Source organism: Cherax quadricarinatus, chromosome 42 (genome assembly GCF_038502225.1).
Source record: "Cherax quadricarinatus isolate ZL_2023a chromosome 42, ASM3850222v1, whole genome shotgun sequence".
In the NCBI taxonomy this organism is placed as follows: Eukaryota; Metazoa; Arthropoda; class Malacostraca; order Decapoda; family Parastacidae; genus Cherax; species Cherax quadricarinatus.
In genome coordinates, this window is record NC_091333.1 from 28,765,190 (window position 1) to 28,790,645 (window position 25,456).

General features: G+C 42.4%; 1 protein-coding gene across 1 annotated transcript in view; it reads right to left on the bottom strand.

Moving 5' to 3' along the window:
- Window positions 1–25,456, bottom strand: part of LOC138853887 (uncharacterized) — a 152,820-nt gene that overhangs the window by 122,074 nt on the left and 5,290 nt on the right. Inside the window, exon 2 of the mRNA XM_070093452.1 lies at window positions 20,770–20,925. Within this exon, the coding sequence (XP_069949553.1) occupies window positions 20,770–20,925 (156 nt within the window). The remainder of the gene's footprint in view (window positions 1–20,769; window positions 20,926–25,456) is intronic.

The following is a 25,456-nucleotide window of genomic DNA, read 5'->3' on the forward strand; positions in this document are numbered from 1 at the left end:
GTATACCATCTTTTAGGAGTGAAGAATAACAGGATGTGAGTGTGGAGGAGGTGCGTGAGTCATTACGTAGAATGAAAGGAGGTAAAGCAGCTGGAAATGACAGGATCATGACAGAAATGTTAAAAGCAGGGGGGAGGGGAATACATTATTGGAGTGGTTGGCATTTTTGTTTAATAAATGTATGAAAGAGTGGAAGGTACCTAGAGATTGGCAGAGAACTTGTATAATTCCTTTATATAAAGGGAAGGAGGACAAAGGAGATTGTAAAAATTATAGAGGAATAAGTTTACTGAGTATATCAGGAAAAGTGTATGGTAGGGTTATTGGAAGAAATAGAGGTAAGACAGAATGTAGGATTGCGGATGAGCAAGGAGATTTTAGAGTGGGTAGGGGATGTGTAGATCAAGTGTTTACATTGAAGCATATATGTGAACAGTGTTAAGATAAAGGTAGGGAAGTTTTCATTGCATTTATGGTTTAGAAAAGGCATATGATAGAGTGGATAGGGGAGCAATGTGGCAAATGTTGCAAGTATATGTATATGGAATAGGTAGTAAGTTACTAAATGTTGTAAAGAGTGTTTATGAAGATAGTGAGGCTCAGGTTAGGGTGTATAGTAGAGAGAGAGACTACTTCCCGGCAAAAATAGGTCTTAGACAGGGATGTGTAATGTCACCATGGTTGTTTAATATATTTATAGATGGGGTTGCAAAACAAGTAAATGCTAGGGTGTTTGGGAGAGGGGTGGGATTAAATTATGGGGTATCAAATACGAAATGGGAATTGACAACGTCACTTTTTGCTGATGATACAGTGCTTATGGGAGATTCTAAAGAAAAGTTGCAAAGGTTAGTGGACGAGTTTGGGAGTGTGTGTAAAGGTAGAAAGTTTAAAGTGAACATAGAAAAGAGTAAGGTGATGAGAGTATCAAATGATTTAGATAAAGAAAAAAATGGATATCAAATTGGAGAGGAGGAGTATGGAAGAAGTGAATGATTTCAGATATTTGGGAGTCGACGTGTCAGCGGATGGATTTATGAAGGATAAGGTTAACCATAGAATTGATGAAGGAAAAGCATTGAGTGGTGCATTGAGGTATATATGGAGACAAAAAACAATGTATGAAGGTATAGTGTTACCAACACTCTTATATGGGTGTGAAGCTTGGGTTGTAAATGCTGCAGCGAGGAGACGTTTGGAGGTAGTTGTGATGTCCTGTCTAAGGGCAATGTGTGGTGTAAATATTATGCAGAGAATTCGGAGTGTGGAAATTAGAAGGTGTGGAGTTAATAAAATTATTAGTCAGAGAGCTGAAGAGTTGTTGAGGTGGTTTGGTCATTTAAGAGAATGGATTTAAGTAGAATTACATGGAGAGGGTATAAATCTGTAGGGGAAGGCTGGGTAGGGGTCGTCCTCCAAAAGGTTGGAGGGAGGGGGTAAAGGAGGTTTTGTGAGTGAGTGGCTTGGACTTCCAGCAAGCATGCATGAGTGTGTTAGATAGGGGTGAAAGAAGACGAATGGTATTTGGGACCTGATGAGCTGTTGGAGTGTGAGCAGGGTAACTGGTTATTTTTATATAGCTGGACTTGAGGGGGGGCGCTACCCTTCTCTGTGCGGAGTAAAAAAAAGTAGAAAAAATATGAAAATTCAGTTATTTTTACCAAAAAATAGCTGAACTTTCTGGCTACACTCTGGTATAATTATCATCATTATACAATATTTGTAAAAGGAATTATAATCATTTATAACATGCATGGTGACAGCGCCTTGCGTAGCAATCGTGCTGATGCGGCATTTTTTTATCACGTGTTTTTTTTTATCATTTTCTTTTATGTTTACGTCTAATATAATACAAATTCACCATCTGAGATCATGGCAGAGTGGGCGGAGCTAATATGGTCTAGGAACCAATCAGGAACCTCCCCTGGGAATAGTGCTGAAATGGCCGACACACACCAGCCAACAAAATATTCCATATTCACGCTGTGGAAATTATTTAATTTCCGAAGCTATAGTGCCTAATAAGTGTTTAATGTGCTGATTTGGGTCAAAATGTATTTGAAAATGGAATAGAACCAACAGTTCCCCCTGCCCCTGTGCGGATGTGTGGGGAAACAGGTCGAGACAGGGCATGGAGTAGCGGGAGTGTTTTGAATGTAGTGAGGAGGCTGTGAAAACATGGGACCAGGAAACTGGTATTCACGGCAGCCTAAGGATTAATATAGGCCTCACTTCATAATAGGAAGTGTTGTAACTGTTCCTGGTGAAGAGTGAGGGAATGTGATTTATGGGACCACCGTAATAAAGTGGTAAAATGAGTGAATAATGGTAGGACCGGTGGTGACTGGCACGTCGCCATGGAGTGTGTCCTGGGTTAACATACCCGTGGTTTAATCATCACTCATGTGTCTCAGATCTTAATGGAGTGGCCTCCAATGTATATAATAATTAGGAGACATTAAACCGTATGGTGGGCTAAGAAGTAATCAGTGATAATAACACCAAGTTAAGAGAATGTGTGAAGTGAAATGAGTCGCCATTCTCAGAGTGAGCATCTGTTTATCTCGTGTTCATGTCTCGAGGATAGTGAAGTTTTTATGGAGTTACGACTTCTAAACCGGGACAAACCAATGGAGGAGAGAGAGAGATAAGATTTCGTTCGGATTTTTAACCCCGGAGGGTTAGCCACCCAGGATAACCCAAGAAAGTCAGTGCGTCATCGAGGACTATCTAACTTATTTCCATTCTTGTCCCCCAGGATGCGACCCACACCAGTCGACTAACACCCAGGTACCTATTTGCTGCTAGGTGAACAGGACAACAGGTGTAAGGAAACGTGTCGAAATGTTTCCACCCGCCGGGAATCGAACCCGGGCCCTCCGTGTGTGAAGCGGGAGCGTTAGCCACCAGGCCACCTCGTCCTGCTGGAATAAGAACCGTGTCGGTGTAACAGGACATCGAAACGAGATGGTGAATGGAGGAAATAAGGAGCATCAGTCACCCACAGTTAAGTAACCTTTCTAGTTATAGCAGGCTGATACTGGCCAGTTAGGTATGTTGTAATTGGATAGGTTATGGGTGATCCAGCTACATCAAGTGACCAGAGAATATCTGGTAAGTGGTGGGATTATGTACAAGTGTTTTTCCTTGATGGATATATCCATGTGTAACCTACCCCCCCCCCCTTCATTTAGTTAAACTAATATAATCTATACAGTCCACAATTAATTAGTAGCGCCTTACATGTGGGTGCTATCCAATTTATACTGGTCTCGGATAGATATGGATAAGATTGTGAGGGTCGAGTGCAGTGACCAGAGGTGGTTAAGTTTTCTCACATGTCTACACGGGGTGACTACGGTAAACAATATAGTTGTTGTCTCCCAATGAGATTACTCGTATGCATGTAATGTTGGGGTACGTACATGTAATCACCCTAGAAAATTTTCCATACACGCTAATATCAATTATAAGGCTTATTTACCTATCACAATTGATCTAATATGACATAAGGCGATATAATAATAGAATAGAAATATAAAAAGTATACGAGAACAAATAATATATAGAATAATATGACGCCCGAGAGGCGAGATAAATCTAGGGATACATCCCATGAAGGTGAAAGATCCATTCTCTCCTCACTATGATGAGAGAAAACTGAGATTTTCGATGGTTAACTGTAATAAACACTCTTAGTGTAGAAAATACTGTATATTTTCCAAAAATACAGTGTATTTTTTATGTAAATTGATGGAATATATTGTAGGTAATATAAATTAATTTGTAAATAAAAAAAGAACCAGCGATATGGGTGAGCATCGCTGGGGAGGAGTTGCCATTGTTTTGAATTGACCGAGACAATCGTTAGTGAAAATTGGAAGAATTTTCGTCGCTCTAGGGGTTATATTGGGCTTAAAACCTCTCAAATACAAGCCAAAACAGGACAGTCAAGGAACCCCAGCTAAGTCGATGTTTATATTTATGTTGAAATTCTGGCCAGTATTTTCTTCATATTTAGGCAGGGGTTTGTGTATGATACACCAAGTAATCTCCAGACAAATTGGTGAGTCTTATTATAAATTCTCCTTCAATGTATATGTATTCATTTTTTAAATTTAATATACAGTCCATATATTTATATTAATGTTTACCAGAATTCCTGGTAATGTATATTTCATTTGAAATTAATATAGGTTCAGAGTGACTTGTAGAGATATGACAGTAGGTATCGAAGAGGGACATTTTTGTGACCTAGGTGTCCTAAAATTCCTATATGTCTCTGTAATAATAATAATAGAACTTTTCTTTGTCAGAGGAAAGAAAGTCTCCCTGATAACATTGTGTATACATAGTGTATAGTGCATACTACAGTGGCTCCCTAGTATATAGATGATAAAGGCTAAAGTGTCATTTGAAAACAGGTGAATTTGTAAATGAAGTGATAAGCCTATAGAGGCAGGTGCCAGAAGTCGCCAGAATCTTACCACAGAGGTCAGCTGTTTTAATAATCTTTCTGGCCTGCTAGTGTACTCGCATATAATCTAGTGATACCAGTGAATAGCAGAATACAGTGTTGTAGTAGCAACTAACCAGTGTTATAATGGTACTTAGTGGAGTGGAGTGACTTTCATTAGTTTCTTTTTTCTTGAAATACCAGACGTATACTGTGATTTTCATATAACCTGTAGTTACCAGCGGTCACAATATATACAACGAGAAACAATTATTACTACATTATTATTATTATTATAATCAAGGGGGAAGCGCTAAACCCGGAGGATTATACAGCGCCTGGGGGGGATGTGGAAGGCATTCAGGCTTAATTCGGGGAAATGGAGCACAGATCCAATTCCCTAAATCAAGAGCCCCTCACCAACATCAAGGAACCTTCCTTGAGGGGAATTATTACTACAGAAAAAGCGTCCTTCCTCCAAAATTTCCACCAGTCAACTATAGTGATAATACAGCATTTATTGTGGTGGAGAAAAAAAAATACCTAGAAAAGCTAGATACAGCGATTGATCAACAAGGGTTGAGGCTCGACCGTTCGTCATTGTAGGAGCTGCCAGAAATCACCGGTTCTTCAACACGCAAGTTATACTTTTGTATCAATCAAATCACATATTACTCGGGTAGATAATTTCAAGTAGATCCTTCATGTGTTAGCCCAAATCACCGACCAGTATGTTTTAAATAAGTGACCCACTGATCAGACAGACTGGTCCGAACCCTTGACTGGTCCGAACCCTTGACTGGTCCAAACCCTTGACTGGTCCGAACCCTTGACTGGTCCGAACCCTTGACTGGTCCGAACCCTTGACTGGTTACAAACGGTTTCGTTGGACAATAAAGCAGACTGTAAATGGATGGGGTTGTAGGCGCCCTTATCAAACAAAACAATAAATATAAATCAGGAACGTACACCGGTAAGCTGTCCAATATACAAGTACAGTTAGAAATAGAAATACAAATAGCTAAAGCTTCATTTAAGGAGGTTATTAATAGAGTATTCAAGAGATTGCTAGTAGAATTACAGTAAATCAACCATTCAAATCATTATGAAGCTCTGTATAGTCTGCAGTCAATCAAACAAACGGGCTTCCACATGGATAAATTGTCATTTTTGGGGAAATTGGTGTCACGCCCCTTGTGCAGATATCCAAGAACTAGCTACAAGCAGTATTAAAACAGGTTAGTGTTTTTGGGTATGCCCAAATGAGGAAAATCTGTGGACTAAAATCACAAGGGTATTAAAAGAGGATAACATCAAAGCTGCTTTCATAGACAACCTGCAAGCTTTCTACAACAGATAGGAACATAAAAAGTCTGGGCTGAATGGTACTGCCCTTGATACTGGCCGTGTAGTCAGAAACTGTAAGGCTGGAGGTGATGTCCTGGTAGTCAGTAAATGTGGGGCTGATAGTGCTGTCATGGGAGACAGTAATGGTGAAGCTGGAGGTGCTGTCCTGGGAGACAGTAATGGTGAAGCTGGAGGTGCTGTCCTGGGAGACAGTAATGGTGAAGCTGGAGGTGCTGTCCTGGGAGACAGTAATGGTGAAGCTGGAGATTTTGTCCAGGTAGTCGGGAATTATTCGCAGGAAGGAATACATATAAATGACCTCATAGGGGACAGGAGCCGTAGTGGGGAAACAAGTGTAGTCAAAGATAAGATAAAACCAATATTGCAAACTAGAAATACCACAGGAAATAGCAAACAAGAGGACTCCACTAGCAATATTGAGGATATATTACCAAAAACAACTGGTGGGAGCTCCATTGTTGGTGCTAGGGAGGATAGGAATAAGACAGGGAAACATGCACTAACAGGGAATACAGTCACAGAAACCCAAGGCAAACGGAAACCAAGCCTGTGCACATACTATGCACTTGGTATCTGCAGACATGGGAAATCTGGAAAAACAGACGGGACGTGCAACTATGACTACCCTAGAAAATGCCATGCCCATATGACTGCAGGAAAATGCAAACTCCCTTCCTGTAAGCTTTTTCACCCTGAAATGTGTACCTCTTCAGTACAGGAAAGACTGTGCTATAACTTAAATTGCCAGGCACACCATCTAAAGGGGACAAAAAGATACAAAACATCCAGGCCATGCGAAAACCTGGGTAGCCACAGCCACTCAAGAGGAGAGGTTTTTTAGTGCCAGGAAGGAAAAAAAAACTGCAGGAAATGGCAGAAATCGTACACCAAATCCAGTCATTCCTGGAGTGGAACCACAGTCGATGGCCTCCACTCCAAACCAACAGATACAGATACTAATGCCGGAAAAAAAATCCCCCCCCTGTACCAATAATACCACCAGTCCGATGACATTCTTCTTTGCAAATATACAGGGTCTAAAGCCAGCAACAAACAACAAAATACCTTTCATCCGTGGACTGCTTGCAGAGGCAAAGACAAAGTTCGCGGCTTTCACTGAGACCCACATAAAGGATCACTTGGACAACGAAATATTGATCCCAGGTTACAACCTATACAGATGTGACAGAGTGAACAGGCAAAAGGGGGGGGTTGGCCTGTACATTGCAGAGTCACTTGTTTGCTAAATGCCTCAAATGATGAAGTGGAAGTTTTAGCAGTAAAGGTCGAGAACCAAAACCTAGTCATTGTGGTAGTCTACAAGCCTCCGGATGCAACATCCCAGCAATTCCAGGAAAAGCTGTTAAAAATTGACCACTGTCTGGAAAATCTTCCAGCTCCTGCACCCAACATCTTGCTCCTGGGGGATTTCAACTTAAGGCACCTAAAATGGAGGAATATAGCAAATAATATTGTTGCAGTAATAACACCAGGAGGCAGCGCTGATGAAAACTCACACTCACACGAGCCTTTAAATCTCTGCACAAAATTCAATTTAAACCAGCAAAAAATAGAGCCTACTAGCCTGGAGAATACACTAGACCTCATCTTCACTAACAATGATGATCTGATAAGAAATGTCACCATATCAAAAACAATATACTCAGATCACAACATAATTGAGGTTCAGACATGTATGCGTGGAGGCCCAGACCGACATAATGAGACTAGTCACGAGGGAGCATTCACAAAATTCAACTTCAATAACAAAAACATAAAGTGGGACCAAGTAAACCAAGTCCTAACCGATATAAGCTGGGAAGATATACTAAGCAACACAGACCCCAACTTATGCCTAGAACAGATTAACTTGGTGGCACTCGATGTATGCACAAGGCTTATTCCTCTAAGAAAAAGGAGGAGTAGATGTAAAATAGAAAGAGACAGGCTCTCCCTTTACAGGCGACGGAAAAGAATAACAGAGCGGCTAAAAGAGGTCAATATATCTGAAATGAGTAGGGAGACACTGGTCAAAGAAATAGCAAGCATCGAACTTAAGCTAAAGGAATCTTATAGGAGTCAGGAATCGTGGGAAGAACTGAAAGCCAAATCTTATGCCAAATCAAAGTCGAGAACAACGTCCAGTATTGGGCCCCTACTTAAACAAGATGGGTCCTACACAGATGACAGCATGGAAATGAGTGAGCTACTCAAGTCCCAATATGACTCAGTTTTTAGCAAGCCGCTAACCAGACTGAGAGTCGAAGATCAAAATGAATTTTTTATGAGAGAGCCACAAAATTTGGTTAACACAAGCCTATCCGATGTTATCCTGACGCCAAATGACTTCGAACAGGCGATAAATGACATGCCCATGCACTCTGCCCCAGGGCCAGACTCATGGGACTCCGTGTTCATCAAGAACTGCAAGAAGCCCCTATCACGAGCCTTTTCCATCCTATGGAGAGGGAGCATGGACACGGGGGTCGTCCCACAGTTACTAAAAACAACAGACATAGCCCCACTCCACAAAGGGGGCAGTAAAGCAACAGCAAAGAACTACAGACCGATAGCACTAACATCCCATATCATAAAAATCTTTGAAAGGGTCCTAAGAAGCAAGATCACCACCCATGTAGAAACCCATCAGTTACACAACCCAGGGCAACATGGGTTTAGAACAGGTCGTTCCTGTCTGTCTCAACTATTGGATCACTACGACAAAGTCCTAAATGCACTAGAAGACAAAAGGAATGCAGATGTAATATATTCAGACTTTGCAAAAGCCTTCGACAAGTGTGACCATGGTGTAATAGCGCACAAAATGCGTGATAAAGGAATAACAGGAAAAGTCGGTCGATGGATCTATAATTTCCTCACTAACAGAACACAGAGTAGTCGTCAACAGAGTAAAGTCCGAGGCAGCTACGGTGAAAAGCTCTGTTCCAAATGGCACAGTACTAGCTCCCATCTTGTTCCTCATCCTCATATCCGACATAGACAAGGATGTCAGCCACAGCACCGTGTCTTCCTTTGCAGATGACACCCGAATCTGCATGACAGTGTCTTCCATTGCAGACACTGCAAGGCTCCAGGCGGACATCAACCGAATCTTTCAGTGGGCTGCAGAAAACAATATGAAGTTCAACGATGAGAAATTTCAATTACTCAGATATGGTAAACACCAGGAAATTAAATCTTCATCAGAGTACAAAACAAATTCTGGCCACAAAATAGAGCGAAACACCAACGTCAAAGACCTGGGAGTGATCATGTCGGAGGATCTCACTTTCAATGACCATAACATTGTATCAATCACATCTGGTAGAAAAATGACAGGATGAATGAGAACCTTCAAAACTAGGGAGGCCAAGCCCAGGATGACACTCTTCAGGTCCTATCTAGGCTGGAATATTGCTGCACACTAACAGCACCTTTCAAGGCAGGTGAAATTGCTGACCTAGAAAATGTACAGAGAACCTTCACGGCGCGCATAACGGAGATAAAACACCTCAATTACTGGGAGCGCTTGAGGTTCCTAAAACTGTATTCCCTGGAAAGCAGGCGGGAGAGATACACGATTAGGTGGCCCGGTGGTCTGGTGGTTAAGGCTCCCGCTTCACACACGGAGGGCCCGGGTTCGATTCCCGGCGGGTGGAAATTCCGACACGTTTCCTTACACCTATTGTCCTGTTCACCTAGCAGCAAATAGGTACCTGGGTGTTAGTCGACTGGTGTGGGTCGCATCCTGGGGGACAAGATTAAGGACCCCAATGGAAATAAGTTAGACAGTCCTCGATGACGCACTGACTTTCTTGGGTTATCCTGGGCGGCTAACCCTCCGGGGTTAAAAATCCGAACGAAATCTTATCTTATCTTATATACACCTGGAAAATCCTAGAGGGACTAGTACCGAACTTGCACACGAAAATCACTCACTACGAAAGCAAAAGACTTGGCAGACGATGCAACATCACCCCCCCCCCAATGAAAAGCAGGGGTGTCACTAGCACGTTAATAGGCCATACAATAAGTGTCAGGGGCCCGAGACTGTTCAACTGCCTCCCAGCATACATAAGGGGGATTACCAACAGACCCCTGGCAGTCTTCAAGCTGGCACTGGACAAGCACCTAAAGTCGGTTCCTGACCAGCCGGGCTGTGGCTCGTACGTTGGTTTGCGTGCAGCCAGCAGTAACAGCCTGGTTGATCAGGCTCTGATCCACCAGGAGGCCTGGTCACAGACCGGGCCGTGGGGGCGTTGACCCCCGGAACTCTCTCCAGGTAAACTCCAGGAAACCTTGATAAAGAATAACTATCTTCGTTACTTTAAAAAAATTACTGGTATGTATCTAATGAGATCAATCCTAGTAAATTTAATTTTTCAAACGTAGGTTATGGAAAAAGTGTAAAGAAAGCGAATTTTTCGGGAAAAAAAATTTCCCCGCCCCGCGTATCGGCCTATATCTCGGAAGTAAGTTATTTACCTATTTAGGGTCAATCCATCCTTATTTTTAAATGAATTGACTTGATTTTCACAACAAACATAGAAGAATGATTGCTTTACAAATTGTAAAGTACTTTTCTGAAGTATCCCAAATATTTTTAGATTTGTGTGGGCAACACAACAGACATTTTCCAAAATGTCAAAAAAGTTATAAGCTTTATGTTTTTAGCATTAAGATAACGTTTATTTTAGAAGTGGTACATTTACTTCGATGGAATTAGAAGTGATCTATCAGCAGCAAGTGTCAAAACTACTTTTCCAAGTACCACTGAGTACAGGCTCGCTGCCAAATGTGATTTTTCGTAAATTTTGCATATTTCATTTCCTTTTAGGCCGATATATTTGAAACTTCAACAAAGCATGCTTGATATAAGCTTCTTATAGTACACCAAAAATGAACGTAATCGGTTGATAAATAAAGAAGTCGAATATTTAAGGTGTGCTGTCCCTTGAGTCCTGGAAATGGGAAGTACAGTGCCTACACTTTAAAGGAGGAGTTTGGGATATTGGTAGTTTGGAGGGATATGTTGTGTATCTTTATACGTATATGCTTCTAAAATGCTGTGTTCTGGGCACCTCTGCAAAAACAATGATTATGTATGAGTAAGGTGAAAGTGTTGAATGATGAAAGTATTTTCTTTTTGGAGATTTTCTTTCTTTTTGGGTCACCCTGCCTCGGTGGGAGACGGCCAACTTGTTTTATATATATATATATATATATATATATATATATATATAATATATATATATATATATATATATATATATATATATATATATATATATATATATATATATATATATATATATATATATATATATATATATATATATATATCAATGATAACATTGCGCTGGCCGAGGATTGGAACCCATGTTGTACTGGCCTGCCTCATGGTAAGCGAGAACCACATGACGCTTAAACCACAGGACCACCCAACCCTTCAAGAATGGTGCAGCCAGCAATGCTAGGAGTGTTAGCTGCACCTTACCCAGCGTGATGGAAACATTTTGTTAAGAGAATCAAGTATAACGATGTGTGCTTCACTTCATGTGTGCTTCAGTTCATGTGTTTCACTTCATATGTGCTTCACATAATGTGTGCTTCACTTCATGTGTGCTTCACTTTATGTGTGCTTCACATCATATGTGCTTCACTTCATGTGTGCTTCATATCATGTATGCTTCACATCATGTGTGCTTCACATGTGTGCTTCATATCATGTGTGCTTCACATGTGTGCTTCACTTCATGTGTTTCACATCATGTGTGCTTCACTTCATGTGCACTTCACATCATGTGTGCTTCACATATGTGCTTATCATGTGTGCTTCACATCATGTGTGCTTCACTTCATGTGTGCTTCACATGTGTGCTTCACATGTGTGCTTCACATCATGTGTACTTCACATCATGTGTGTTTCACTTCACGTGTGCTTCACTTCATGTGTACTTCACATCATGTGTGTTTCACTTCACGTGTGCTTCACTTCATGTGTACTTCACATCATGTGTGTTTCACTTCACGTGTGCTTCACTTCATGTGTACTTCACATCATGTGTGTTTCACTTCACGTGTACTTCACATCATGTGTGCTTCACTTCATGTGTGCTTCACTTCACGTGTGCTTCACTTCATGTGTGCTTCACTTCATGTGTGCTTCACTTCATGTGTGCTTCACTTCACGTGTGCTTCACTTCATGTGTGCTTCACTTCATGTGTACTTCACATCATGTGTGCTTCACTTCATGTGTGCTTCACTTCATGTGTACTTCACATCATGTGTGCTTCACTTCATGTGTGCTTCACTTCACGTGTGCTTCACTTCATGTGTGCTTCACATCATGTGTGCTTCACTTCATGTGTGCTTCACTTCACGTGTGCTTCACTTCATGTGTGCTTCACTTCATGTGTACTTCACTTCATGTGTGCTTCACTTCATGTGTGCTTCACTTCATGTGTACTTCACATCATGTGTGTTTCACTTCACGTGTACTTCACATCATGTGTGCTTCACATCATGTGTGCTTCACTTCATGTGTGCTTCACTTCACGTGTGCTTCACATCATGTGTGCTTCACTTCATGTGTGCTTCACTTCATGTGTGCTTCACATCATGTGTGCTTCACTTCATGTGTGCTTCACATCATGTGTGCTTCACTTCATGTGTGCTTCACTTCTTCATAAGAGACGAGGCAAAGATCAATCAATTTCTGCCAGCTTCTAGGACATGGTCCTCTTTATATGGGAATAAATGTTTAATTTGATACATAATAAAAATCTTGTTCAAGTAAAGAGTATGGAAAATAACGTCACGAAAAATGATGAAAATTCCCAAATATGACATAAAGGATGTATTTAAACTGTAAACATAATGATTCCAGCATGTTCGATCTGGACATAATCTTCGCCTGTTCTAGCGGGGTTCATCCCCATGAGGTATTTCAAGCATATCTTGTTCACTGTTACAGCGAGTATTTGGAACGGGTGGAGGATAGTCGCCGCTCGAACAAAACTGTACGTCATCACGTACATCATTTGCTTGAACTCTGCAATAAACAATGTTCTAAAGTTACAACGAATCCAGAATAGAGCACTGCGCTGAGTGCTGGATGAGAGGTCACAAGCGAGTCACTCCACCTCAGTGCTGGTATACCACCTCAGTGCTGGTATACCACTTCAGTGCTGGTATACCACCTCAGTGCTGGTATACCAGCTCTGAACGTGTTCTGGAAGACAGTAAGTGACAGACAACCCGATAGACTTGACTTCCATCCTTGACTGTGGAGAAATTTTCTCCAGGAGGGGGTATCAGCCCCCTTCAGCCCCCTTCAGCCCCTTTCAGCTCTGAGGGGCCCAGCCCTCTCAGAAGGAGCAAATATCTTGTTTACTGCTACAGTGAGTAATTGATCACAGATGCATTATTCGCTGCCTGACTGCAGTAGAGAGCTGTTGTGCTCTGCACCCTTCTGCTGTTCTTTCAGACGAGCCACGCTGTATCAACATGGCGATCAGTGTGAGGCATTGCGTGAATACTGTTGAGATTGAGTTGATCTGTGGAGCAATTTCGCCCACATCGGCACAAGTGTTACTCCCAGCCATCTTTAGGGAGACGTATGGCGTGCAGGATGAGGAGGTATATGGTGTAGCTCTGAATGGGGCATACAGAATCTTCGTCAAACTGAATTCCACGTCCGTGTGCGAGTCATTGGTGATGAGATCCCAAGACGTGAGTCTTGACGCCACTCCAGCTGTCAAGGTGCGTTTAATCGACGTATCCCACCACTTTACGTGGGTCAAGATTCGTAACATCCCATTTGAGGCTGATGAGGCTGACATCAGGAGTGTTTTCGAGGCATATGGGACCGTACATCTGGCACAACAGGGCAAGTGGGCAACTGGTGCCTACACGGGCAGTCAGGAGGGAACATTTTTCCTGAAGTTGACTCTGAGACATCCCATCCCATCCTACATCGTGTTGGAGGACTTCAGGATGCAGGTTTTGGTATCGTATGCTGGACAGAGATGTACATGCAGGTTATGCGGGGTGTACGACCATATAGCGGCAGCATGTGTGAAGCTGAGGAGGGTGTCTGCACAGACGGGTGAAGTACCAGTTACCAGTGTGGAAGCCGTTGTTGAGAGCCCCACGCGAAAGCAAGGGTGTGGGCACTTGTGGAGTGAAGTGGTGGAGGATCCCATAATGGAGACTGGCATGTGTGAGGCAAACTGTACCATATCAGGAACTGTTACTAGGCAGGAGAAGAGTGTAGAAGTCCAAGTGCAGGAGGAGGTTATGGCGCTCGAGGAAGAGCTTAAGGAGGTGTTGAGGACATTGACGCCGCCTGCTGAGGAAGTTGTTCCCGAGCTGGTGAGAGACACGGCGATGCCTGAGGAGGCAGGTGTAAGAAAAAAACATAGCAGGGAGGACGGGACACGCAGTAAGCGTGAAATATCGCCGTGTGCCGTGAAACGGGGCATGGTGGAGGTTGAGGTTCATCGTGAGGGCTCCTCGGAAGACAACATGGCAGTGGAGGCATCACGAGGAAGAGAGCGGCGGCGTCAGACTCAGATGATGTCCTGACGCCAGCGAAGAGGTCTGGGAGGAAGGAAGAGTATTGTCGAGGTAGTCAGGATAAGAGGCATCGCAAGAAGGGGGGAGGTGGATGGTGTGAAGCCCTGTGCTGGCTCTGGGGCAGGAGGCCCTGGGATGAATGAAGAGAGGAGGAAGGGATGGAAACTATAAAGAGGCCTTAGGTGTATGACTGTGAACGTAAATGGACTGTGTATTAGTGTGAAGAGGGAATGGTTTCGAATGTTTGTGTAAAAATAGGGTGGATGTAGTGTTTCTGCAGGAACACAATTTCAAGGAGGGGAGAGTGCTGGAGGTGGCGGGGTTTCAGGTCATGACTCTGCCATCTGCACGTCTGAAAGGAGGTGTGGGAATATTGATCAGGGAGGCAAGCCCGTTTGTGTTGATACGAAGTGAGGGGGAGGAGGGGGCCGGGTGTTGCATGTGGATGGGTGGTGCATGGGGCAGAGGGTAACCTTTGTAAGTGTGAATGCACCAGTGGAGAACGATGTGAAAGTAAAGCAGGAATTTGTATATGATGACCTAGTTTTCTTCTTATGTGGTTTACCTGCGGTGGCCATCGTTGGTGGGGACTGTAACTGTGTTATTAGGAGAGCTGATGTGCAACCAAAAGGGGTGGGGCACATGTCGCCAGCCTTATGAGACCTCTTGAGGGATATTCAGTTGAGGGATGCAATTGGAGGGGAAGCATGGGTGGAAGAGCACACTTTCGTAAGGAGGGGTTATGCGGCTAGGTTAGATAGGTTGTATATTTCTCAAGGGGTCTTGTTAAAGCTTTTCTGCACAATAGAGGTAGCTTATTTGGATCATCGGGCGGTTGTGGCAGAGGTGGAATGGGAGTCACTGGTGGGTATCTCTAGGGGTTACTGGAAGTTAAATACGAGTGTGTTAGGAGATGAGGAGGGGTTGGAGGGATTTACAACACTGTGGGAGGGGTTAAGTGAGAAGGTACACGGGGTGGAGGATGTGGTAACATGGTGGGATGGTGTGGCTAATGAACAGATTAGGCAATATTACGTGAGAGAAGGGAAACAAATTCTTTAAAATATGGGCTGGCCAACTATTTGGAGGACAGGTTAAGGGGTTGTTATGCGAGGGTGGCAGTGGCTGGTATTTATCCTATAGATGACATTATGGCACTTAAGGGAAGGCTGCGTGAGGTACAGGATGAGAGGTTCCAAGTGGTGAGGGTAATGGCAAAGGTGGAAGAGGTGTTATGGGGCGATAGGCCTTCGTCGTGTGTATTGCATAGGCAAAAGCAACGACAGCAGGCAACAGCTATTCCATGGTTGGAGGTTCATGAGTCGGTGGGTGGGTATAGGGTGGGTCAGGTTATACAAGCCACAGATGGAATGGGAGTGTTTGTGAACAAGTGGTATGGAAAGTATTGACAAAGGGATGGGGTAGGAGCTGAGGTTTTAAAACAGGTGTGTGGGAATGTGATATGTCAGTTGGGAAACAGTGATAGGGAAGCGTTGGGAGGGGAAATAACTGAGGGAGAAACATGGAAAGCTTTAAGTGAAATGCATAAGGGCAAAGCTCTGGGAATTGATGGACTCCTGGCAGAGTTTTATCTACAGCATTGGGAGCTAATTAGGTTTTTTTTGGTTAGGCTATTAAATTTAATGAAGGAGAGGGGAGAGCTGGAAGAGAAGCAGGCAACGGCTGTCATAGTCTTTGTACCGAAGGGTAAGGGGCAACATACACTTAGGGACTACCGGGAAATATCGTTATGCACAAATTATAAGCTGTTTGCAAAGATTCTGGGGAATCAGTTTAAATGTGTAGTGGGTCGAGTAGTATCGAGAACTCAGTTTGGGTTGCCAGGGAGGTCTGTGGTGGAGGGACATGGGTTCCTAAGGGATTTCGTGGAAGCAAAAGGGCTTTAGACCGGCAGGGAGCATATAACAGAGTGGAACAAGAAGCATTAAGAGCCATCCTCACGGGACAGGGGTTTGGGGAAGAAAGAGTAGGATGGGTAGATGCTTTGCATTGTGGTGCAATGGCGAGGGTACAGATTAATGGGAGATTGGGTGGGAAGATTGTAATGGAAAGGGGCTTCGATAGGGGTGCCCTATGTCACAACTTTTATTTGCATGCATACAGGACCCCTTTTATAGGATGATGGAGAAGCGTATGTGCAATAGGGGGGTGAAGGGAGTAGAGTTGGGAGGGTTTGGCCAGTCTTAATAGGGTATGTAGATGACACTACTGTTCTGGTTAGGGAGGGGATGTCAATGGATACCTTGGATGGGGTAGTACAATTGTTCTCGGATGCAATTGGTATGAGAGTGAATTCCGGAAAGTCCATGGTCATGGGGTTAGGAGCTTGGGCTGGGAGGGTTGAGTGGGGTAGTTCAGTCGTGGGGAGGTGGGTGAATTTGTTAAAAATTTGTGGTCTTATCTATGCAGACGATCTGGCTGTGGCATGCATGGAAAACTCGATTAGGTTGATGGATAGGATTCAGGGGCGATTGGGTGCATTGAGGCCTTATCATTTGACCCTTGTGCAGCGTGCCATTGTTATTAATGTCTTATTGTATAGTAAGGTATGGCACGAGGCGGCCATGTTCCCATTAACTGGGACGGCGATAGCGGACATACTTAGGAGGGTTTTTAAATTCCTGTGGGGTTCGGGATGTGATTGGCTTAAAAGGGACGTGGTGATGTTACCTGTGCAGCAGGGGGATGTGGGTTTATTGGACTTAAAGCTGAGGGTCTAATGTGTCTTCATTAAAATGGAGGTGGTGAAGGAAGGTGTGGGTGGGGAGGTCTGGTCAGGATCCATGAAAGATTGAAACGAATGTATTCAGGAGTGGAGTTGTGGGAGTGTGAAACTGTTTTGAGGGCTATGGCGTGGGTTCGAGATCCGGGGAAGGTCAAAATAAGTGAGATGTGTCGATTGTTGGTGGGGACGGTTGTGGCGCCTGTAGAGGGAATTTTTCCCATGTATACATGGGGAAGTATATGGAATAGGTTAAGTAGGATGAGGTTACAACCACGAGCATGTGACATAATGTATCGTTTTCTGCACGGCATTTTGCCATCGGGTACGGTTCTGAGGGATAGACGGGTGGTTTGGGGGGAGGTGGAATATGTGAAGGTGAGGAGTCGGCATGTCGTATATGTTTGTGAGAGGATGGGTAGCGTCAGGGGTTGGCTGAGTAGGGTGCTCCATAGATTGGGGGTAAAGGGATTTCTGTTCTTGACGTGGGGGGATTGGACTAGAGTATCATTAGGGCTGTAGGGTACATTATGGTAGATTATATATACATATCGTGGGGAATGAGGGGGAAAGGGGTTAGTGAGGTGAACTGGCGGGTTTTAGCGGTTATGTTTTATAAAACATTGTGTCATAACAGGGAAATTTATGGGAGAAGGTGGGAGCGGTCTTTCTCAGAGGGATATAGAGAACTTACGTTAGGGGTTTTATTAGATTTGTAAATCAGGTGGGAGGGGCAAGGTAGGGATGGTAAATGCTACTGTACGATGGGATGTCATGGGTAGAAATGGGGTCGCCTCCTTGGGGTTGGACAGTTGCAAAGAATGTATGTGACTTTAGTGTGGCGAGAGAGTTGGAATAATGTTACTTGCGAATGCGTATGAACCTGTACATATGGGATGTGTAACGACACATACACAGTTGTGGCTGTCTGCGCCTGCATGCGATTTAGATAAGCTGTTGTGATTAAGGATTGGTTGAACTTCATTGAGGCAATGTTCCTGGACTTGTTAAGCACTAGAAGTGTATCTTAACCGGTTTAAGTGTCAATGTGTAAGACTTGGTCATGTTTCTCTTATGTTAATATTTGTTATTTAATGTACTGTGTCTTTGGTGTTACTATTTCACCAATACCTATATAGTTACCACTTAGGTTTATTCATATATGTCAAGTTAGGATGTAAGTCAACAAATTGGTGATAACGGTCATATTATTTCGGGGTGAGGAGGGGTAATTAATGTGTAATAAGTTAAGTCATTAACGGTAATACCAACTTTATTGGTAGTTGTAAACATGTGTTTTGAAATGTAATATTCACATTGTGTTAGTCTTATTTAAGGTATTGTGATTTTGGTAGTCCTTTACCATCCTTGGTTGTAAATAATCTGTCATGCTATTCCTAAATTGAGGATAATTAATGTCATGATTATTCAGATTGGTGATGGGGTTAGTTTTCAATGTGTGTGTGAGTGGGGGGAGGGATGATGGGTCACCTGTGTTACGGCACAGGTTTCTTAATAATGCATATTGTAGGTCTTGTGTAATTTGTTGAGAGTTGTATTATGGGCGATTGTCATTAAGCTTGGTGCATTATTATTATGTTGAGGTTGTGATTTAGGAGTTTTGTTTATAGCCATTTTGTGGCCTTTATTATTATACCTTCATTCCTTCTTGAATTGTGACATGTTTTAATAAACTTGTATATAGTATAGTGTCAGATGTTGCCTGGATTGTTATGTGTTTATTGCTGTTGTCCTTGTTCAAGTCATTTTTTAATTTTAAGTGAACAAGGGAATGTGGAATGTACTCATTGGTGGGGGGGGGGGGAGTGTAAGCAATAATGAGTAGGTTCCATTATATCTATGAACCCTTGTGTACTTGTGAAACAACGTAGGTTGAAGCAGTCTGTAGGTTGTGTTAAGTTTATTTTAATGTCCTTATGTATGTGCATATTCAGTAGATTGTGTAGTGAATGTTTATTGTTCATCACCAGTGTCCGTGTTACATATTGTTCATCACCAGTGTCCGTGTTACATATTGTTCATCACCGTGTCCGTGTTACATATTGTTCATCACCAGTGTCCGTGTTACATATTGATACACGTACCTATATATATCTGTACATGAAGTTTTAAATAAAATATGAAAAAAAAAATCCTGTTCCTCTGTCTTTACTTATGACACTTTTCTTGATGGTTTAATTCAACTACCATCATTTGCTTTAATATCTTCCATCCTCACTTTCAAAATATCATAGCCATGGACGTGCGTCACTTTGTAGTTTAGTGAGAAACTTTGCCTAGAGTCGTTTGGGGTCACTCCGCCACCTGACCTTATGCTGACCTTACTTGACTAGTCTTGATGAGAGGACCTGAGAAGCACAAGTCTTACAGTGCCTTTACTGCTGGGTTTAACCACGGCACTTTTCCATTTTCATCTAATTCTTTCCTCTCCCCCATCAGCGAAGGGGTTGGGCTCGGAGGGTTGAGCTAGGGGGGTCGGACGCCGGGGTTGAGCTCAGGAGTCGGGCGAAGGGGTTGGGCTCTTGTGTCGGTCGCTGAGGGTAGACTCGGGGGGGTGGGGGTACAGGGGTTTTGTTCCGGTGTCGGGCGCGGGGGTTGGGCTCGGGGTGTCGGGAGCAGGGGTTAGACTCGAGGGGTTGGGCACAGAGGTTTGGTCCGGGAGTCAGGGGCAGGGGTTGGGCTCGTGGGTTGGGCGCAGGGGTTGGGCTCGAGGGGTCAGGCGCAGGGGCTGGGCTCGGGGGTCGGGTGCAGAGGTTGGGCTCGGAGGTCGAGCGCAAGGGTTACACTCAGGGGGTCGGGCGCAAGGGTTGGGCTTAGCGGTCGGGCGCAGGGGTTGGGCTCTGGGAGTCGGACGCAGGGGGGTTGGGCTCGGAGGTCGGGTGCAGGGGTTAGACTCACGGGGTCGGGCGCTGGGGTTGGGCTCTGGGGGTCGGACGCAGGGGGGTTGGGCTCGGAGGTCGGGTCCAGGGGTTAGACTCAGGGGGTCGGGCGCAGGGGGGTTGGGCTCGGAGGTCGGGTCCAGGGGTTAGACTCAGGGGGTCGGGCGCAGGGGGGTGGGGCTCGGAGGTCGGGTCCAGGGGTTAGACTCAGGGGGTCGGGTGCAGGGGGGTTGGGCTCGGAGGTCGGGTCCAGGGGTTAGACTCAGGGGGTCAGGCGCAGGGGTTGGGCTCGGGATTTGTCAAGAGTTGCCAATGATTCAGTTTGTTGCCCAAATCACACAGATATGACTTCACAATATTTTATATATTTATGAGCATGATGATGAAGTCGGCATCTGAATATCTTATTAATATCATTTAGGTAGATATATGGCCTTAACTACACCAAGTTAACTACACAAGTTAATCATTTATAACGTACGTGAGGCATTAAATTCGTGTGTGATATTTAGTGGAAGGTTGATGCAGGAATCTACTTACGAAAACTGACGTGCTAAACCCCAATGGAAATAAGTCACTTTGACTTTTTTGTGTTATCCTAGATTCTCTACACATATACTGCTATGTATGATAATCTATGTAACTGTGTTCTTGTATTCTTGTGTTCTTGTAAAATGACTAAACAAGTACACTTAAAAATACATCGTCTCTTACTACTCACTTCTCTCAGCTTGTCCTCGAACTTGCTGACAGGATGAACCTCGTTCTGAACCCTCCTCAAGAGAAGGTAGAGAAGGGCGGACGCTGTGGTAGCTGCTATCATCACTACGACGTACGTCCGTTTGTACCTTGTCCAGTACTGCTTCCCGCTGCTCCTCTGTATAACATGTCATGTGGAAAATTGTCAACATTGCTTCTTGCTGGAACCAACCTATTTTTTCTACAAATACTTACATAATATAGAAATATATAAGTACATATCTTCCACGTATTATTTTGCGTGATTTTTTTATTTACAATGGTCTCTTTAGTAAAAAAGAAAGAAAGATAAGAACATAAGAAAGATGGTGGAGCAGAGAAAAAGTATGTTTTTCACAACTGAACAACTTAGCGTATTTTAAAGATAAACAAATCTTAATTACATCAAATAAATGGCATTTTAATGCATTTTTGGAATTTACAAACCTTAATTAGGCACCATCCTGTTGGAACAACATTTCTCTTAAGCGTGCCCGACGCCTTTGGAGTTCTGGATGCAGGTGGTAGTTTAGCATGTCGACGTAGCGAGCTGCTGTTACTGTAACTTCGGTCTCCCCCTCTTCAAAAAAGTAAGGACCAGCGATTCCTATCGTGGAGGCACCGCACCACACTGTCACTTTTGAGCTGTGGAGAGGTCTTGGGTGTAGTTCTGGTGGGTTCCCAGCCGCCCAGTACTTACAGTTCTGTGTATCAGCATAGCCATCCAGATGGAAATGTGCTTCGTCTGTATGTAAATTTCAAAAATGTATTAAAATGCCTTTTATTTGATGAAATTAAGACTTGTTTTTATCTTTAAAATACGCAAAGTTGTTCAGTTGTGAAAAAAATGCGTTTTCTCTGCTCCACCCCGTACTAGGCATGTCCACACACCCATACCAGCTCGAGTACCTTCCCAATCTACTTTTATAGGCATCCAAAGTTTTCACTTCAATGATGCTACTCAAGAGATTGTGCCACTTATCCACAAATCTATTGTCAAGACAGTACTGTCTCTTACCATGTCTAGGTCTTAATTTGTTTAACTTGTATCCATTGCTTCGAGTCCTGTCTAGATGAGATATATATGGTGTTATTTATTTACCTTTTATTAGGTATCCAGGGGGGCATAACACAATAAGGAACTATCCAATTGGCTTCAAATATTCAACACATGTGCACAGTAATTAGGACAAGATTCTTGGATCAGTTGTCATGTGCAGGTGTCCTATGACCAAGGTTCATATGCTACACTTCCAGTCAGACTAGGAGGCATTGGCGCTACCTGCTTTTCTGTCCTCATGCGTTGCATCCAGAGGGCTTGCAGCAGCGATTTTCCCTGAACATCTTAGGGACAAGATTGGAGTCCAGGACCATGACGGAGAAATGATCTAGGATAATCTAACGGGCTCTGAAACCAGACCTGCTCCCCTCAACAACTACAAACAGTCGCACTGGGATGGTCCAATAGTGGAAAATATAGCCTCAACAATGCTTCAGAGTGTGTCAGGGAAGGATAGAGCCGCCTCCTGGCAGTGTATCTCCTAAATCTTCTGTACCATATTATGTAATAAATTATAATTATTAATAAAAAAAGAATGAAAAGATGGGGTGGTCAGGGAAGTGGAATATTCAAACAGCTTCAGGAAGAAATCCAAATACTCTTCCTTGAACCCTTTTTATCCACTTCTCTGAGGCAATGGGTCCCACAATTTACACCAGAGGTGGACCCCATCTGTCTATATATATTTATATATATATATATATATATATATATATATATATATATATATATATATATATATATATATATATATATATATATTATTATTATCACACTGGCCGATTCCCACCAAGGCAGGGTGGCCCGAAAAAGAAAAACTTTCATCATCATTCACTCCATCACTGTCTTGCCAGAAGGGTGCTTTACACTACAGTTTTTAAACTGCAACATTAACACCCCTCCTTCAGAGTGCAGGCACTGTATTTCCCATCTCCAGGACTCAAGTCCGGCCTGCCGGTTTCCCTGAATCCCTTCATAAATGTTACTTTGCTCACACTCCAACAGCACGTCAAGTATTAAAAACCATTTGTCTCCATTCACTCCTATCAAACACGCTCACGCATGCCTGCTGGAAGTCCAAGCCCCTCGCACACAAAACCTCCTTTACCCCCTCCCTCCAACCTTTCCTAGGCCGACCCCTACCCCGCCTTCCTTCCACTACAGACTGATACACTCTTGAAGTTATTCTGTTTCGTTCCATTCTCTCCACATGTCCGAACCACCTCAACAACCCTTCCTCAGCCCTCTGGACAATAGTTTTGGTAATCCCGCACCTCCTCCTAACTTCCAAACTACGAATTCTCTGCATTATATTCACACCACACATTGCTCTCAGACATGACATCTCCACTGCCTCCAGCCTTCTCCTCGCTGCAACATTCATCACCCATGCTTCACACCCATATAAGAGCGTTGGTAAAACTATACTCTCATACATTCCCCTCTTTGCCTCCAAGGACAAAGTTCTTTGTCTCCACAGACTCCTAAGTGCACCACTCACCCTTTTCCCCTCATCAATTCTATGATTCACCTCATCTTTCATAGACCCATCCGCTGACACGTCCACTCCCAAATATCTGAATACATTCACCTCCTCCATACTCTCTCCCTCCAATCTGATATCCAATCTTTCATCACCTAATCTTTTTGTTATCCTCATAACCTTACTCTTTCCTGTATTCACTTTCAATTTTCTTCTTTTGCACACCCTACCAAATTCATCCACCAATCTCTGCAACTTCTCTTCAGAATCTCCCAAGAGCACAGTGTCATCAGCAAAGAGCAACTGTGACAACTCCCACTTTATGTGTGATTCTTTATCTTTTGACTCCACGCCTCTTGCCATATATATATATATATATATATATATATATATATATATATATATATATATATATATATATATATATATATATATATATGCCATATATACATACATATATATATTAATATTAATATAGGGACGTACCACCTCTAGAACTGTCCTGGGGACCCTCATCCTCAGAGAAAAGAATAAACTTGCTTCAGGGAAAACTCAAAGTTCTCCTTGAAGCTGTTTGAGAATTTTCTCCTACCACCCCCTATATTTAATGTATATTTTATTTAAAGACAAAATACATTGACAAAACATTCACAAAAATACAATAGAACGTAAAACAACATAGAGAACAACTCAGAGCTACATCTCGAATACTTCGTCCAGCTCCCCGGCGGTGGGCCGCGTGCCCAGAATGCTGCAGGCATTTCCTCTCTGGATTGCAACACTGAGTCTCTGAAAGAGGAAGCTGGTCGCCCTGTGGCCCTTGGTTTCTATGATGAGCTTTTCACCCAGCTCTTTGAGGAACTTTAGAGCACACTTGCCAATTAGATTGTAAAAAGCATTTCTAGCAATTTTAAAAGATTTATCAATTACGTTTCTTGGGTATTTCAAATCATTAGCTATTTCATAAATTTTGGATATTTCCTCATCCATGAACTCTGGACTACAAATACGTAAAGCTCTCAGAAACATTGATGAGAAAACAGACAGTTTAAAACTCTATCTTGAAGTGAAGAATAATAGTGGACATAGGAACAGTTATTTGTAGGTTTTCTGTAAATTTTAAATTTGAATTCATTATTACCCTTAATAATTAAAACATCTAGAAAAGGCAATGAGTTATTTTCTTCAAACTTAACAGTAAAGTTTATAGAATGGGATAAGCTTTACGTATTTGTAATCCAGAGTTCATAGACGAGGAAATATCCAAAATTTATGAAATAGCTAATGATTTGAAATACCCAAGAAAAGTAATTGATAAATCTTTTAAAATTGCTAGAAATACTTTTAACAAATCTAAAATATATTCAGTTGGGTTAGGCTAAAATAAATTGTTCTTGTTATAATAAGGTTAGGTAAGTTCTCTTAGATTCGTTTGGAGCAAAATTATAAATTTTTACATTAACATGAATGAAAAAATATATCTTTAAACGTATAAGAGAAAATTTTAGAAAGGACTTAATTTTAAATGAGTTCTTGCTAATTGATCAGTTTTACATATTCGGCACGACATATATATATATATATATATATATATATATATATATATATATATATATATATATATATATATATATATATATATATATATATATATATATATATATATATATATATATATATATATATATATATATGGTACTTCCCTATATTTTATATATATATATATATATATATATATATATATATATATATATATATATATATATATATATATATATATATATATATATATATATATATATATATATATGGTTATTATTGAAAGAATTAGAGGTAAGACAGAATGTAGGATTGCAGATGAGCAAGGAGGTTTCAGAGTGGGTAGGGGATGTGTAGATCAAGTGTGGGTAAGACACATATGCAACAGTTAGACAACTTTATTCCGAAACGTTTCGCCTACACAGTAGGCTTCTTCAGTCGAATACAGAAAGTAGGCAGGAACAGTAGAGATGTGAAGACGATGTAATCAGTCCATCACCCTTAAAGTCGTAGAATTTGAGGTTGTCAGTCCCTCGGCCTGGAGAAGTTCAGTTCCATAGTCAGGAACTATCTGAAGATCAAGCGACA